Source organism: Nicotiana tomentosiformis, chromosome 6 (assembly GCF_000390325.3).
Source record: "Nicotiana tomentosiformis chromosome 6, ASM39032v3, whole genome shotgun sequence".
Taxonomy (NCBI): domain Eukaryota; kingdom Viridiplantae; phylum Streptophyta; class Magnoliopsida; order Solanales; family Solanaceae; genus Nicotiana; species Nicotiana tomentosiformis.
In genome coordinates, this window is record NC_090817.1 from 102006531 (window position 1) to 102025834 (window position 19304).

General features: G+C 40.9%; 1 protein-coding gene across 1 annotated transcript; it reads left to right on the forward strand.

Moving 5' to 3' along the window:
- Positions 1 to 1517: 1517 nt before the first annotated feature.
- Positions 1518 to 2417, forward strand: LOC138894501 (uncharacterized). Its single transcript, XM_070179201.1, has one exon. It carries the CDS (start codon positions 1518 to 1520, stop codon positions 2415 to 2417), a length of 900 nt encoding a protein of 299 aa, XP_070035302.1.
- The last annotated feature ends 16887 nt before the right edge of the window (positions 2418 to 19304 follow it).

Below are 19304 nucleotides of genomic sequence, written 5' to 3' on the forward strand. Positions count from 1 at the left end.
AAAAAAAGAGGAAGAACTAAACCATTCCCAAATCAAAGTTCCTACAACTGCAAGTTTGTAGCTATTGTTGAATTCGTAATCTCTGTAACCATTCTAGTGCCATTTACCACCGCTTGTCCCTGTGAAATATTTTGTGGGCTAACAGGATTTTGATCGAAAAACAAAGCCTAGATTTTACTAAAACTTAGTAAGTACCATACATCTATTGTGAATACAATTTAGTAAGTAATTCTCAAGGTTGTTAGGCTGCTGCTTCTTTTTTTCTACTACTTGACAAATAGTATTGTCGGAAAAATGGTCCAAGTCCTAAAGCAAACTCTAGTGTTATTAGTGAGTTTATAAAATGTGCTCGTTATTAAACATTCCAACCTAAGATACCACGGCCATCAACCCTAAGTGTTAGGGCTCCGCCTCTTTAAGCTTGACTTGACAACGAGAGTGTTGTCATGGGGCATCATGAGTGTTGCCCAGCTAAGGTTCACGTTAGCACCAACACAAAAAGGGAAACAGACAAGTGATGGCCAAGGCTTTGAGGGAGGCAAGGTAGCTTGGCAAGGGCTTGACAATGAGATGCGAGCTGAGGGTAACACTATGGCATGACAAAGGCATCAAGGCATAGGGCAGTGATGCCAAGGTAAGACAAAAACGAAGTGGGCAAAGGTAGGCTAAGTGCAACGAAGGCATGCGCGCAAGGCAGACTTGTCATGACATTGGGGCGCGGCAAAGGGCCATGTGCATGGGCAATGGCATGGGCTAAATGCGGCTGCAATGCACCTGAGAACAAGGCATTGACGCCTGATTCAAGCCAAGGCATGCACATGGGCAGCAAGTTCCAGTATTGACAAAGTCAAAGGCGGTTACAAGGCACATGTTGTGCACATGACGACGTTTGGCTTTTTGCTCAAATATGGAAGGTTATGCTAGCACATTTTGGGGCCATATTTTCATTATATTAGCATGATCTACATGATCCTAGTAGTTGGGGATGTCAACTACACTAGGCTAAAATAATGGGTTGTGTGGGACAAGAGTCTAAGCCTAAGTTCGACAAATGTAAGGCAAAAGGGCTGTCATATGTTCTACAAATGTGCAGCACTTTTATGCTTGTAAAAATGTTTGGGAGCACATTGGAAAGTTAGGAAAGAGTCCTAAGTCTATTTTCAAGAGTGAAAACGCCTAGGTCATGAGTGATCTTTTTGTACACGGTTGTACTTCACGTTGAGTTTCTTTGTATACTCGAGTTAAATACAAAGTTGGAAAAATAGTTTCCTGTATATTGTGCCTTGTGTTCTTGTTTATTTCTATTGCCTTTACTTAAATTTTGTAGCCTAAATCAGTCCTAAAACTTACTACATTGAAACTGCCTAAAAATATTCTAAGTTCAAAGTTGTTGTAATTTTGGCTAAGTGTTGTGAAAAGGCTGAAGTTGGGCGTGAGGCCTAGTTGCCGCACAGGCTGGTTTTGGAGGAAAAAAATCAGGCCCATGACAACTGGTATCAGAGCGGAGAAGGTTCGTGATGGAGACACGACGGGCAGTGGCAGATTTCGTGGCCTTGTTTGAGAACATGACCGGTGGTAACAATGAATTGCGGGAAAGGCTAGCGAAACTGGAGGCATGGATTGGAAATGTCCCTGAAGGTGATGAATTTCAGACCATTGTGACAAGGCTTGCCTACTTTGAGGCAGAATTGGTAAGGCTAAGTCAAGAGAATGCAGATCTGAAAAGAGAGACAGTGGTACTGCGACGTGCGCTGTGCGAGGATGCTCCTCAACGTGGTGTTGATCGTCTTAAGGTAAAAATTCCTGAACCTAAAGCATTTGGTGGTGCAAGGAGTGCACGTGAATTAGAGAATTTTCTTTGGGATATGGAACAGTACTTTCATGATATTCGTGTGCAAGATGAGAAGGAAAAAGTAACCCTGACTAGCATGTATTTGAGTAAAGATGCTAAGTTGTGGTGGCGCACTCGTGTGGCTGAAGATAAAAGTCTTGGCAGAATAAAGATTGAGTCGTGGGAGCGGCTTAAAAAGGAGTTGAAGGATCAATTCCTTCCTAGCAATACGTCTTGGATTGCTTGGGACAAGCTGAAAAAGTTTAGGCAAACCAGTTCGGTGAGAGCATATGTCAAAGAGTTCACTACTTTGATGCCGAGTATAAGCAATTTGTCGGAAGAAGACAAATTGCACAACCTCATGAGCGGGCTGCAACAGTGGGCACAATTGGAGTTGCGTAGGCAGAATATTCAAAACCTCGCAAGTGTTGTAGAGGCAACCAATGCATTGGGTGATTTTCACTTGGGTGAAAAGACTTTTACTTCAAAGTCCAATGAAGGAAAGAAAGATAAGGCAAATGAGTGGAAGAAATGTGAGAATAACAATGCTAATGAAGACAAGGGGAATGGAAAGCAAGAGGCTTGAACCTTAAAGAGCAAGGAGAAGGGCAACAAATTCACTGGTTGTTTTATTTGTGATAGGCCACATCGAGCAAGGGACTGCCCAAAGAAGGCACTGTTGAATGAAATGACTACTATGGACAAGAGGGAAGCATTGGAGGCAATGACCAGCGACAAACAAATGGCTGGGGTCAATGCAATTGTGGCTGATGAGAAGGGAGGCCAATGGGCGTTTCTTGTCAACCCCTTAGGACTCATTAATTAAGCTAAATCGACGAGGACGTCGAGTTTCAAAGGGTGCAGGTGGTTTGTTAGGGCTCCGCCTCTTTGAGATTGACTTGACAACAAGAGTGTTGTCATGCAGCATGAGTGTTGCCAAGCTAAGGTGCACATTAGCACCAAGACGAAAAGGGAAACGGGCAAGTGATGGCCAAGGCTTTGAGGGAGACAAGGCAGCTTGGCAAGGGATTGACAATGAGATACGGGCTAAGGGTGACACTATGGCATGGAAAAGGCATGGGGCAGTGATGCCAAGGCAAGGCAAAAATGAAGTGGGCAAAGGCAGGCTAAGTGCAACGAAGGCATGCGCGCAAGGCAGACTTGTCATGACATTGGGGCGCGGCAAAGGGCCATGTGTGTGGGAAATGGCATGGGCTAAATGTGGCTGCAATGCACTTGAGAACAAGGCATTGGCATATGATTCAATCCAAGACACGTACGTGGGCAGCAAGTTCTAGCATTGACAAAGTCAAAGGCGGTTACAAGGCACATGATGTGCACATGACGACAATTGATTTTTTTCTCAAATATGGCAGGTTATGCTAGCACGTTTTGGGGCCATGTTTCCATTATATTAGCATGATCTACATGATCCTAGTAGTTGGGGGATGTCAACTACGCTAGGCTAAAATAGTGGGTTGTGTGGGACAAGTGTCTAAGCCTAAGTGCGACAAATGTAAGGCAAATGGGCTGTCACATATCCTATAAATGTGCAGCGCCCTTATGCTAGTAAAAACGTGTGGGAACACACTGGAGAGTTAGGAAAGAGTCCTAAGTCTATTTTCAAAAGTGAAAACGCCTAAGGTCAAGAGTGATCTTTTTGTACACGGTTGTACTTCGAGTTGAGTTTCATTATGCTCGAGTTAAATACAAAGTTGGGAAAAGAGTTTCCTATATATTGTGCCTTGTGTTCTTGTTTATTTCTGTATACGGGTAAAAACCAAGTTCATGATATACTCCGGTTCCAATAAGGTAAAACGAGCTCGAGATATGATCGCGAAGGATCGGAATCGAAGCAAAGGTCTCATGGAGTCAGAATCTGGGGGCACATTGTCTGCCTTCGAGAATATCGGGGTCATGATTCGAGATCGATCCAAATCCTAAAAGACTTCAAAGAGCATTATCGGGCAATCAAGCACGACCAGTAGAATGTCGTAATATCCGCGATCGGCCGGATATCACAGCGTGGATCTCGGCACGTATCGATGACGAACCGGCAATAAGTTAAACAGATTATTTTACCTTTTATAGAGTTATACTTAGAGTAGGATTCTCCTACTATATAAAGGGGATTTGATAATTCATTAGGCACATTGTAACACGCATTCCAAAGCAACATACTACTATTTTCACTGTTATTGTAAGCTTTTCTCTCGTTCATAAAAGTTGCTCACTGTGAGCCCGGATCGAGGGTGAATGCTTCACTAAGGCTGGAATCATCCTCCTCGCGTGGTTTGAATTTACTGTATTTTTACTTTTCCATTCTAGCTCAATTTATCATTTTGTATCAAATTAATCTGCATATACTTAAGACCACTTACAAATTTAGTTGTTATCCGATTTTCAGGATAAACAGTTTGGCGCCCACCATGGGGCTAAGGATAATAGTGGCAATTTGATACAAATTTCCATAACACACCCTACTTCACACTTGTTTTTTGAAGTATCTTTGATTTCAGGTCAAAGTTTGAAATGTTGAACTCCCAATCTGCTCCTCTAAATACGGATGCTGAGTCTGGCCACCATGGAGAGAACAATAATATGGTGCCCGGTAACGAGGTTCCCCCTACCGATCCTAACGGAATTTCGACTGCGGACCCGATCGACGCCAACTCACATGTGGTCATTAACACGAATATGCCTACCGGTCCTGAGAACAGTGTCCGTGGGGGAGTCTGATCGGTAGCCCAAAATGCTCATAACGGTGAAGTAGATAGGATCAACTTAAGGGTGATATTCTAAATGATGCAGGCTCAGCAGACATCGATAGGCCAAATGAAGCTGAACCCGGGACCAACCCTAAGATAATAAAGATGCTCGAGGAATTGACAAAACAGGTAGAAATGGGGGGAGAAAATAAAATCGAAGCCAACAACAAGAAGGTGGAGACCTACAACTCGAGGGTCGACCAAATTCCCGGAGCACCACCCATATTGAAAGGCTTAGACTCCAAAAAGTTTGTTCAAAAACCTTTTACTCCGAGCGCAGCTCTGAAGCCGATCCCAAAGAAGTTCTGCATTCCTATGTACAATGGAACAACTGATCCAAATGAACATCTGACCTCGTACACATGCGCCATCAAGGAGAATGAATTGAAAGATGATGAGATCGAATCTGTCCTCTTGAAAAGGTTCGGAGAGACCTTGTCAAAAGGACTTATGATTTGGTATCACAACTTGCCCCCCAATTCAATTGACTGATTTGTTGTGCTTGCGGATGCTTTTGTAAAAGCGCACGCCGGAGCCATCAAGGTCAAGACCAGGGAGTCAGACCATTTCAAGGTAAAGCAAAGAGATAACAAGATGCTCAAGGAGTTCGTGTCAAGGCTTCAAATGGAACGAATGGACCTGCAGTTGGTGGAAGACGATTGGGCCGTTCAGGCTTTCACCCAAGGACTCAATACTCGAAGATCATTGGATTCGCAGTAGTTGACGCAAAATCTGGTAGAATATCCGGTTATAACTTGGGCTGACGTGCATAGCCGATACCAATCAAAAATTACGGTCGAAGATGATCAGCTTGCGGGCCCTTCCAGGTATGTTTATCCCATTTGATCTAGTGAAAGATCCAAAAGAGACATTGATTATGAACCAAGGTCAAGTAGAGATCGGTATCAACCGTACAACGGTGATCGTAGGGGTAACGGGTCTGGACAAAACCGTGTGAGAAGTGAAAGGAGAAGCGATCGAGGTCAAAATAAATAGGACTCATGAGTAAAAACGGTTTCGACAGGCCCATCGGGCCTAAGAAAGCGACGAGGTTATCAGAGTATAACTTCAATATCGATGTTGCTGCTATCGTATATGCCATCAGACGCATCAAAGACACCAAGTGGCCTCGACCTATACAGTCTGATCCAGCCCAAAGGGATCCCAACTTAATATGTAAATATCATGGCACTCACGGCCACAGACTAGAGGATTATCGACAATTGAGAGATGAAGTAACCCGGTTATTCAACAACGGACATCTCCGGGAGTTCCTGAGTGATCGAGCCAAAAACCATTTCAGGAATAGAGATTCTAGTAAGAAGATCGAGCAGGAGGAGCCTCAGCACATCATTAACATGATCATCGGTGGGGTCGACATTCCCCAGGTGCCGATGTTAAATATCACCAAAGTATCCATGACGAGGGAAAACGAATTCGAGATTACGTGTCAGAAGGAACATTGCCTTTCAACGACGAGGACCCTGAAGGCATCGTACAGCCCCACAACGATGTACTAGTAATATTTGTACTCATAAATAAATCTCGAGTTAAGCGTGTGTTAATTGATCCAGGTAGCTAGGCCAATATCATTAGATCGAGGGTCGTGGAAAAATTAGGTCTATAAGACCAAATCGTGCTTGCAGTCAGGGTTCTAAACGGATTCAACATGGCATGCGAGACCACTAAAGGGGAGATAACATTACTAGTGAACACCGCCAGAACCATTCAAGAAACAAAGTTCTGCGTGATCAAAGGAGACATAAGGTACATTGCTCTGTTCGGGAGACTATGGATTCACAACATGAGGGCAGTACCCTCGACGTTGCACCAGGTGCTGAAATTCTCGATGCCGGGAGGGACTAAAGCAGTTTACAGAGAACAATCGGCCACAAAGGAGATGTTCGCGGTCGACGAGGTGATCCCGATATCCGCACTTTCGACATTGAAGGGTCTAGGTCCGGTGGCCAGAGACGAAACCAAATAGCAATTACCGATACCTGCCTCGATTGAATCTGAGAAGCAGGGGACGAATGAGGATGACGATTACGGAGTTCCCAGGTCTTTCATAGTCCCCATGATTCTGACTCCCCCAAATCAACAGTCTAATAACTAGAGCAAGTCATATTGATCGAACAACTACCTGATCGTAAGGTACACCTAAGCACGAGGCTAAGTCCCGAGCTCAGGAAAAAACTCATTCAATTCCTTATAGCCAACAAAAAATGTTTCGCTTGGTCCCACCTTGATATGACAGGGATTCCGCCGGAGATAACTACTCACAAGCTAAGCCTGGATCCGAAGTTTGATCCGGTCAAGCAGAAAAGGAGGCCTCAGTCCGAAGTCAAGAATGCATTCATCAAGGATGAGGTATCTAAACTCCTTAAAATAGGGTCCATCCAGGAGGTTAAGTACCCGGATTGGTTAGCAAACGTAGTAGTAGTCCTTAAAAAGGGGAATAAATAAGAATTTGTGGAGACTATAAAGACTTAAACAAGGCATGCCCGAAGGACTTTCCCTCTGCCAATCATTGATCGCATGATTGATGCCACGACCGACCAAGAGATCCTCAGTTTTCTCGACGCCTACTTCGGGTATAACCAAATTCGGATGGACCTAGACGACCAGGAAAAAAATGTCCTTCATCACTAAATACGGTACCTACTGCTATAACGTAATGTCATTCTGACTAAAAATATCGGTACCACTTACCAACGCCTAGTAAATTGGATGTTCGAATAGAAAATAGGAAAATCAATGGAGGTTTACATTGACGATATGTTGGTTAAGTCCCTGCGAGCAGAGGACCAATTGAAATATTTGCAGAAAACCTTCAATATATTGAAGAAATACAATATGAAGATGAACCCAGAAAAATACGCATTCGGAGTCGGGTCCGGGAAATTCCTCATATTCATGGTGTCCAACTGGGGAATCGAGATTAATCTCGATAAAATCAAGGCTAACGAGGACATCATCATTGTGGATAATGTCAAGGTCGTTCAAAGGTTAACCGGGCGTATAACCGCTTTGGGTCGATTCATCTCGAGGTCCTCTGACAAGAGCCATCAGTTCTTCTCAATGTTGAAGAAGAATAAGAATAACTTCACATGGACCCCAGAGTGCCAACAAACCTTGGAGGAACTCAAGCAGTACCTCTCGAGCCCATATTTGCTTAATACTCCTAAGGCAGATGAACAATTATACATATACTTGGCAGTATCCGATGTAGCGGTAAGTGGAGTCCTGGTCCGAGAAGAGGAAGGTATGCAATTTCCTATCTATTATGTTAGCAGAACCCTAGGCGAGGCCGAAACTAGGTATCCTCACCTAGAAAAATTGGCGCTCGTTTTGCTAAATGCCTCTAGGAAGCTAAAACCGTATTTTCAATGCCATCTTGTATGTGTTGTGACTACTTACCCATTAAAAAATATAATGCATAAGCTCGACCTCTTGGGACGATTGGCCAAATGGGCCGTGGAGATCAGCGGGTACGATATCGAATATCGACCCCAAACCGCCATCAAATCTCAAATTTTGTCGGACTTCGTGGCCGACTGCACGCCAGCCCTAATTCCTGAGGCCAGGAAGGAGTTGTGTTGAACTCGGGGACCTCTTCCATAATTTGGACCCTATTTACGGATTGTGCCTCTAATGCAAAGGGGTCCGGACTTGGCATCATGTTGAAGACACCGACAGGTAATATAGTTAGGCAATCTATTAGAACTATAAAATTGACTAACAACGAGGCCGAGTATGAGGCCATGATTGAAGGTCTTGAACTAGCTAAAAGCCTAAGGGCCGAGGTGGTCGAAGCTATGTGCGACTCTCTCCTCGTGGTGAACTAAGTCAATGGAATGTTCGAAGTCAAAGAGGAATGAATGCGAAGATACCTGGATAAGCTACAGGAACGTTACATCAGTTTAGGGAATAGACTTTACAACATGTACCTCGGGATCAAAACAGCGAGGCCGATGCCTTGTTAATTTGGGATCGTTGGTCGACGATGATGAATTCAACTCAGGAGCGGTCGTTCAACTCATGAAATCGATAGTGGAGGAAGGCCATGCCAAGATAAACTCGACAAGCTTAACCTGGGACTGGAGAAACAAATACATAGATTACTTGAAGACCTGCAAACTTCCCTAGAATTCTAAATAATCGAGAGCTCTGCGTACGAAGGCGACCCGGCTCAGCTTGTCCGAAGACGGTACCCCATTCAGAAGAGCATTCGATGGCCCACTAGCCATATGTTTGGGACTGGGAGACACCGAGTATGTTTTGAGGGAAGTCCACGAGGGCACCTGAGGGAACCATTCGGGTGCCGAATCATTGGTTCGGAAGATAATCAGAGTCGGCTACTACTAGATTGACATGGAAAGAAACGCAAAGGAGTTTGTGCAAAAATGAGACGAATGTCATAGGCATGCTCTGATGATCCATCAGCCCGGGGAACCGCTGCATTCAGTCTTGTCACCTTGGCAGTTCATGAAATGGGGAATGGACATCGTTGGTCTCCTGCCTTGGGCGCCTGGTAAGGCTCAATTTATCTTATTTATGACTAATTATTTTTCTGAGTGGGTGGAATACCAGGCATTTGAGAAAGTCAGGGAGAAGGAGGTTATTGATTTCATATGGGACCACATAATATGCCGATTCAGAATGCCGACCGAGATTGTGTGCGACAATTGGAAGCGGTTCATCGGCAGCAAAGTGAGCAAGGATTTCGAGGACCATAAGATCAAAAGGATCCTATCAACACCCTATCACCCTAGTGGAAACGGGCAAGCAGAGTCCACGAACAAAACCATACTCCAAAACCTCAAAAAGAGGTTGACCGATGCCAAAGGGAAATGGAAGGAAATCTTGCCCGAAGTCCTATGGGCATATCGTACGACCTTAAAATCCAGTACTGGGGCCACCCCGTTATCGTTGGTCTACAGTACTGAAGCTCTTATACCGGTCGAAGTAGGAGAACCGAGTCTCAGGTTTCGATATGCGACCGAAGAGTCAAACGACGAATCCATGAGTATGAACCTGGAACTGTTAGACAAAAGGCATCAGGCCTCCCTCATCCGGTTTGGCCGCCCAAAAGCAACGGATTGAAAGATATTGCAATCAGAGAGCCAACCTTTGACACTTCAATGTCAGGGACTTGGTGTTAATAAAGGTGACACTGAGCACCCGGAACCCGAACAAAGGGAAACTGGGACCTAATTGGCAAAGTCCATATCGAATTATTGAGATCACCGGCAAAGGATCGTACAAACTCGAAACGGTGAACAGTGAGCGGCTACCGAACAACTGGAACATAACTCACTTAAAATGATATTACTGCTAAGGTACGCCTCCATTCATTACTTTTCTTTTAATATATTACGGATTGGACTAACACTTGCAGGTAACGACCAAGGAATAATGCAACTATTAGGCCTGAAAGCACGCGTTGCACTTTTTTTTCCTTGAACCGGTTTTGTCCCAAATGGGTTTTTTAGCAACATTTTTAATGAGGCAACAGTGGATTGTGCTAACTTAGAATTGAAGACCGACTATGAACCAGAGTCAAGGTTCGCATCAACATTATCCAATCCCTCTCTAAGATCGGCCTCGAATACTGGGGGCCATCACCCTCGGGTAACGATTTTAGCAAGAAAGGAAACTTCATGCTTAAACAAGTCTGGACTTGGTGAATAGGAATTGTTGTAAGGGCCAAACGGTCAAATGAACCGTGCCCACATTGACTACTTAAGACATAACATGAAGCTTGTACACACTTTCAATCTTGTATGTTGCACATAAATAAAAGATGTTTCTACCTTGCAGATACATACTTTGTCTCTTAAAAATTACTGTATTTTGATACTTAAGAACACCAGGCCCAAGGTCCACCTCTATTCGAATCCAAGAGATCACCCCCGCTCGGGGACTGCTGTCATGGGCAAGCCCGGATGGCTCGGGCTACAAAGCCCGGGGGCACAAAACCTATTAGACAGTGCCCGAACTTCAGAGGCTACGACCATCCCTATTCGGGGACTATTATCCCGGGCAAGACTGGATGGCTCGGGGTAATAGACCATGGGGCAACACCCGAACTTAAAAGTCTACGGCCGTCCTAGAACAGCTCGGAGACGTCTAAGACCGTAACCAAAACATAAGGCCTTCAAAATTTCTAAACCTGTTCAAAGGCTACCCTCGACAAAATTATAATCTAAAAAATTCTAAGTAAACACTTCGGGTAAATCTTCCGGTCATACCAAGCCCCCACGATTCTTAAGACAAAAAATATCAAGAACGAGCATTGTTCGAACCTCCGAACAAGACCTAATTATCACATGCTAAGGCATTCAAAATCTTTGCGATCGTAAAGAAAAAAGAAAAAATAAACAAGCTTGAAATTTGTCAAAAGGAAAAAGCCTTGTATATATACATAATTTTTACAAAGGCAAAACGGCCTCAATAAAATACAAAAGTACAAAAGCGAAGAAAAATCTACAAGGCACCTAAGAAGCCCGATCTTCGCCGGAGCCCGCCTCATCACTGGAACCATCGGGGTTTCCCCGTCCTCGGGTCCGCCCGAACCCTCGAAATCTTCCTCTTCCTCAGGGAACGCCAACTTCTTGGCCTCGACCTCGAGCCTCTTAACATTTTCAATATCGACCGATAAATCGAACCCTCGAGCATGAACTTCCTTGAGAGCCTCCCTCCAAGACTGCTGATAAGTAGGGATTTTGACCGCTTATTTGCTCTCTTTTACTTACGTTTTAGCTCAAAAATGCTTAAAGGTATTTTTGAGAACTAATGAAATGTGCTTTCTTGCAAGAATATTGGGAAATGAGCCAAAGAAGTGAAAATCAACTCAAAAAGGAGTAAAATTGGACAAGACCCAAAACAAGGCAAAAAGGGCTACAGTGCGGACCGCACAATACTATGTGCAGCCGCAAACTCTGAAAATGCACTGATAGAATTTCTTCGCAGAGTGCGGATCACACAATTATTGGGCGGCTGCAGAAGACTAGATTCAGAGACTTGTACTTTGGGAGCTTGAAGATGTGCAGACCACACTATTTATTGTGAGGCCGCAGGATGCCAAAATGAGGCCGCACTCATAAATGTACGGTCCGCAAAATGAAGCCCAAATCCAGTCCAAGAGCAAGAGTGCGGCCGCACTCAGAAATGTGCGGTCCGCATAATTAGAGGAAGTGCGGACGCATCTCACTTTTATGCGACCACAGAAAGCCAACCTGACCAGACAGTCTCAAAGTGCGGACCATACACAGAATTGTGCGGCCGCACAACCTTCGCAGGGCCAATTTTGTCAGATATTTTTAGCTGGGTATAAATAGATCTTTTTGTCATTTTTAGGTTAAGTTTGGTGCACCTGAACACTTAGAGCCATTTTTATTTACTGTATTGAGTAACTTTGTACTAGTTTAGCATTTAAACATTAGATTTCTTTCCTTAATCAATTATTATGCATTTTATCTTAGTTTCTTCTTTAATTTCTTCATTTTCCATGAGTAGTTAAACCCTTAGCTAGGGTTGTGACCCAACCCTAGTATGGGTACTTAATGGGTGGTTGATTTAGGGCTTATTTATGATTGGGTATATGATATTTAGCCTAGTTCTTACTTGAATTTTAGAATTGATGGTTGCAAACAATGATTCACGCCTAATTGACTTAGTCTATACTTGAGAAAGTGAGACTAAGTCTAGGAAAACTTGGCTAACAAGAAATTGGGGTGAACTCAAGAAATTGATAGCCCCAATTAAAGAGTCGAATCTAGAGATAGTAAGACCCGACTTGAGTATTTATCACTTGTTTCGCGAGATACCCATTTGGACTTGAGAAAGCTAAATTGGGAAAAATCACTCAAACTACCTAGAGGTATAGAGTGAGTAATTGCGTGTGATTGCTATATTGCATCTCGATCAACCAAACATGCCCTAAAGCTCTAAATCCGTTAGGTAACCAACTAGGCGGATGTCACAACCCTAGATCTTTTATAACTTGAAAAACATTGTCTCTTAGCTTTACAATTACAAGTATTAGCGTAAAAGTAGAAGTAGAAACAACAATTGAAAATGCAGAAGTATAATCTTAGGCACGTCATAAATTCACACTAGGTATATACCTAATCCCATATCAAGCTCCCTGTTGAATCGACCCCGACTCGTGTTGGGTTTTTATTATTGCATCGACCGTCTCGCGACCTAAATTAGTGGTATGAGTTTAGGAGATATCAACTGCCACCTCACATATTTGATGATGGCCTTCAGGCGTTCCTGAGCTGCCTTAGCATCAGCTTTGTACTAGGCCACCATCTCTTCAGCGTTGGCTCCGGTTAATTCCGCCGCTGACTTGGCTATTTCAAGCTCCTTGGAATGGGTATCCCGTGCGGAAACGGTCGAGCCCAGCTGAGACTGGAGGTCTTCGATATTTTGGGACCAGGTTTCATCTTTCTCCTTCATCGATCAAAGTTAGGCCTCCGCCGAGGCCAGTTGCTCCTGTGCAGTCTCCTTTTCCAAAGCTAATAAGTCCATCTTGCCCTTCCACTCTTCATCTATGGCCTTGACTTCGTCCATCTCAGCCCGGAGCTGGTCGACCCGATCAACCTTCTGCTGGACCTGCAGATTCTTCACTTCTGGATATGGATTGAGCATGGTTTTGCGGACCGCATAATTTCCATCGCGGTCGCGTAGGAGAATTCCGCGATTGCATAATCTTGACGCGGACCGCACTTCCTGTTTTTGCTTAAAATGTAAACTCTCTGAATTTCAGCAACCGCGGTCCGCATAATTCCAATCGCGACCGCGCAGGTAATTTCGCGGCCGCATCTTTCTGATGCGGTCCGCGTTCATGTTTTAGCCCAAAAATCCATCTATCTTAATCTTCCTTTCGCGAACCTCGAAATAGTGCTCGCGACCGCGTTGTAGCTTTCGCTGCCGCACAATATTTGTATGGTCCGCGTTTCATATCTTTTGGCCCAGTCTTGGTTTTTGTTCAAGTTTTGACTCCTTTATGAGTTGATTATGACTCCTTTGGCTCATTTTGAACAATCCCTGGAAGGAAGCATATTATATTAGTTTTCGGGAATACCTTCGCGCATTTTTGGCCCTAAACACAAGTAAAAGAGAGCAAATAACAGGTTAAAATCCCTACTTATCAACTCCCCCAAACTTAAGCTTTTGCTTGTCCTCGAGGAAATAGGGTAATTCCCACCTTCACAAGAAAAAGAAAAGGATATTTCAGCTGGCCTAAGGTGACTCCATCAAGCATCAATTGGGACTAACAATTACCCTCAACACAAATGAATTATCAACAATATCATGTTATGACCTTTTGAGTACTATAGTTCTAATTTGACACTAGAGCATCAAGAGTTGACTCAATTCATCAAGGAAGCTCGCTCTATCACATAGGTCATTATAGATCCCAAACTCCTCCTCCTTTACTCTCCATGAGCAAATCTCACTTTTTAGAATGTACCACTCAAAACAAGGATTGTGAAGAAGTGCGCTCATCACTCTCTAGCGTCGTCGCGCGCCCCGAGTTCGGGGTGTAACAATTTTCAAGGGAGGTTTAGGAGCCGGTTCATCGGTAACAACGTTAGCAGCGGATCTCCCGAGGTCGACCACGTCGGAAGTGGTTTCGTTGGTTCCGACAATCGTTTGGGAGGTAGAAGCGACCTTTTGGGGAACAAATTTTGAGGTTTTTGTTATACGGGAAGTCTTGAAGGAGATAGAGAAAGGTTGAAAGCTGGAAGCTCATATGTGTTGCCTTGAGTGGATGATGAGTAAACATTTCAAAGGAATCTCGAATAACGGAGGTAAAAATTCTAGAATATGAAAATGAGTAGTGAAATCCTGAGGGTACGAGGGTGGGCGGTTTGATGTAAAATAAAAAATGAACAAAAGAGGGATTATTTATAGTGGCTTCGTGGCGTTTCGCCTCTAGGGATAGCAACTGGAGGCTGACGTGCATTTAATATCATTATGACATGAATGACGAGACGTTTCAGGCTTTTTGTCATTTATGTCACGGCGTATTGAAAAAGGAATAAGGGTGTTCATGTTGTTTCTCGTTAGCTTGTTCTCCGAGAAATGAGGGGACTATCTGTATATGGGTAAAAACTGAGCTCATGATACACTCTGGCTCCAATAGGGTAAAACGAGCTCGAGATATGATTGTGAAGGATCACAATCGAAGTAAAGGTCTCATCGAGAAAGAATCTGGGGGCACGTTGTTTGCCTTCGAGAATATCGGGGTCATGATTCGAGATCGATCCAAATCTTGAAAGATTTCGGAGAACATTGTCGGGAAATCAAGCACGACCAGCAAAAGGTCATAATATCCGTAACCGGCCGGATATCACGATGTAGATCTTGGCACGTATCGATGAAGAACCGACAATCAGTTAAACAAAAAGATTTTTACCTTTTATAGAGTTGTACTTAGAGTAGAATTCTCCTACTATATAAAGGGGGGTATGATAATTCATTAGGCACATTGTAACATGCATTCCAAAGCAACATACTATTATTTTCACTGTTACTGTAAGCTTTTCTCTCATTCATAAAAGTTGTCCATTGTGAGCCCGGATCGAGGGTGAATGATTCTCTAAGACTGGAATAATCCTCCTTGCGTGGTTTGAATTTATTGTATCTATACTTGTCCATTCTTACTCAATTTATCGTTTTGTATCAAATTAATCCGCATATCCTTAAAACCACTTACAAATTTAATTGTTATCCGATTTTGAGGGTAAACAATTTCTGTTGCCTTTACTTAAATTTCGTAGCCTAAATCAGTCCTAAAACTTACTACGTTGAAGTTGCCTAAAAATATTCTAAGTTCAAAGTTGTTGTAATTTTGGCTAAGTGTTGTGAAAAGGCTGAAGTTGGGCGTGAGTAGGGGTGCTTATCGGGCGGATCAAGCGAATAATTACGCTTAACGGTTCGACTTATCGGTTATCGAATTATAAATGTAGTAATCCGATAGCCATCCAATAAGACAACGGGCGGATTGGTATCAGATTAATAATTATCGGTCGGTTATCGTACGATTTATCGGATAAATCAAATATTTTTTTGAACAATCCTAGTCTGTTGCTACATGGTAGAATCACTATTTTAAAAGTTATTTTCGGGCTGAGCCCTGGGGCGAGGCGCACCAAAAACTCCCCGGGGCGATGGTATGAGGCGAAAGTCTCAAGAGACGTACGCCCGGGTATTCGGGGCGTATGCCCGGGCGTTCGAGGAGCGTTTTTTAGTGAGGCGTAAGCCCCCGAGATTTTTTCAAATTAAAACAAAATTTGTTAAATAAGTCCTTCATATAATAACTAAATTCTCAAAATTCAGCTTGGTAATTACTCAAAAGTTTTAAAAAGGAACTAAAATATATTTAATTTAAAAGTCAAGACCTTTTTTATTGATTGAAGCTCCAATTCATGATCTTTCTCAATTCTTTATCTTGTCCGCTAGTCTGCTAATATCTCCCAAAAGCAACGAATGTCCAATTTTTATTTACAAATACAAAGAGAACTTCATTCTCCTTCATAACAGTAAATTCAAAGTTCAAATTGCAGGTTAGTCATCCTTTTTGTTCCTCCATGTAGAAAACTTTATTCTTTTCGACTCAAGTTACTTGAGCTTCTAAGTAGCATATAATAGATTATTTTGATTAGTTATATATATATGTGTATATATATATATATATATATATATATATATATATATATATATATATATATATATATATATATACACATATTTATAGTTTTCTTTATTTTTTATGCAATTTTACCTGTTTATAAATATTTACTGTAATTATATCATATATATATATATTCACATATTTATAGTTTTCTTTATTTTTTATACAATTTTACCTGTTTATAAATATTTACTGTAATTATATCATTTTATAAAATATTAAAATTTAAATACATATGGGGCTTACGCCTCGCTGAGGCATATGTAAAATGTCTCGTCTTACGCCCACGCCTTTTAAAACACTAGGTAGAATATGTTTACACTTTGTAATTTGTACTCGATTGTCGAATGAGTCAAATAAGAAATATTTTAACCTATAAATTAAGGCTATTATGCTACGTAACAAAGCTCCTAATAACTAGAAAAGACTGGAACTTTATCTCTAAATTATTTAGGTACTTTAAAATATGACATGAATGCACCAGGCTTTCATGTTTACATAACATCGCATAATACCATGTTACATGGTTTTATTTTTTTTCTATTTAAAATTCAATCTAATCGACAAAGGAGAAAATGGAATAAAAAGGAATTCTAATGAGGATAAAAGTGTAAATATAAAAAATTTAACGGGTTAACGGTTTATCCGATAAGAAAATTAAGTAATTCGCCCCCAAACTGTTAAACCGTTAATTATAAAATCTCAATCCGTTCATCAATTATTACTCCGATAATCCTATACTAATAAACCAATAAATCATCGATTGAATTTGATTAACGATTATGATTCGATTTTAAACCGTCGGGAACTATCGCACAGGCTGGTTTTGGCGGACAAAAGTCAGGCCCGAGACACTAAGCTAGAGGCTGAACTTTAAAAGACTGTGAATTTGGGGATTGTGCTAAAATACTGCGAAGTTTAAAATACTGTGAACTTTAAGTCAGCCGCGGACATCGATTGAATTTGGGGATTGTGCTAAAATACTGTGAACTTTAAAGACGTAAGATTTTATTATTTGAATAATGCAAAGTAGCAAAATCAAAGGACATAAATGTGCTTGGCTGTCAAGACGCGCTTTTGCTTTCCTTTGGCTCTACTGCCGAGGTGCCTCTCTATTGGATCTTTTCTATCTCATCTTACGCTGAAATATATAGGGTAAATATTTACTCGCTTAGAATATTTACGCTAAATCATAATCATTAAATTATCAGGGTTAAGTAATTTAATTAGGTACCATAGTAAATGACTTATTTGTCTTTGTCACACTTCTAAATAAAATACAAACTTCTAGAAAATAAATAAGTATTTTGAATAAATTATCCTTAATTAAATTTTATATATTATTAACTTGACATATTGGAATATGTAAATATGTGCAAATTTGAAAATCTATAGTTAATTCATTCTTGATTATGTAAAAAGAACACTTATTTTTTACCAAAATAAAAAAGGCAAAAAAATCACTTATTATAGATCAGAGAGAACAATTAACAATGGTTAATAAAAAATATGTGCAAATACATCTCATGTATTTATTAACTTTATGTAAATATTAGTGCAAATAAGTTTTTACCAGACACATTTTATAATAATAATAATAGAAAGAATAAGAGACGTAGAAGAGGTGGAAGGGTTTCGTAAGAATTTTACGACTAGGGTTTCAAAGAAGTCAAGCTTTTCAGTTTGGACGAACACAAATATGACCTACATACCTACTTTGAGTTTCGACGGAAGAAAATTCTAATGTGGTTAAATTTGTTTTTCATTAATTTATGATTAAAAGCATGTACTCTCTTGAATCTTGATACAAAGAAATCTCATAAATTTTATATTTACTGCACATTACATGTCATGAATGCTCTGTTAGTCTTTCTATTCATAGGTCAACAAAGGCATTAGTTGTTGTATTTTTATGAAGGAATAAGTCCAAACAAACACATACTTTAATTTATGAAAAGTTCCATTTCTCCAAATTACACGTTTTCATGGAAGGACATAAGTTTGCTTTCGAAAAGACGTGTCTTTTTGAGGTCTACTATTATGAATGCGACAATTTTATCAAATAATCATCACCAAGATTTAATTATTTCAGCAACGTTCAAGTCCCAAAACTTCACAAAATTGCTCGAAAACAAGGTATTCGATTGTGAATGATAGCAAGCAGAGCAAGCCTTTTTTATTTATTAAAATTATTTTACAGGTAGAGCATGCAGTTATGCTTACTAAAAATAAGATGTCGCCTTAATCGCGTTGCATATATATATATATATATATATATATATATATATATATATATATATATATATATGATTCATTTTCAATAGGGTAACTGGTTGGCCACCAATTACCTTGAGAGTTGTGTACAAGAATATCCAGCTCGATACTTTGACTAATTGTTTTTCTAATGCTCTTTGAATCTCAAAGTAACTTTACATATGTGGAAAGAATAAGTTAAATTTAAATAATAACTTTTGTAAAAACGCAAACTTAAAATGTCGCAAGCTCAAAAATTAAAATTTTGCAAGCAATGCCAGTGTTCTCATTGGGTGGATCAATATTTGTTGAAACAGAAAAGGAAAAAAAAAACAATATGATCCCCTATTTGTAAACAAAAAATACTTCCTTTTATATTTGAAGACAATTTATCTTTATACAATAATTTATATTCACACAAAATATATATACATTATTTTGTGTCACAAATTCAAAACTCTATACCCAATTAAATATTTTTTATTTTTTCTTAAACTTACTCAGATTGAGATAAGTTAAATCGGGGAGAGTATTGAATTGAGTTTTAGTCGAAATACAACAGTACACACCTCCCCATGCCTTCTCCGGTCTTCTCTTTCAATGCTCTCTGTCCCATACTCATCTAACAAGTCCAGCTGTTTGTATTTATTTACTTAGTAGGAGTATCATTTTTTTTATCTTTCAAAAAACAAAAAGGAGGAAATAATTTCTCTTTAATTTTGTGCATCGGAGGGGGTAG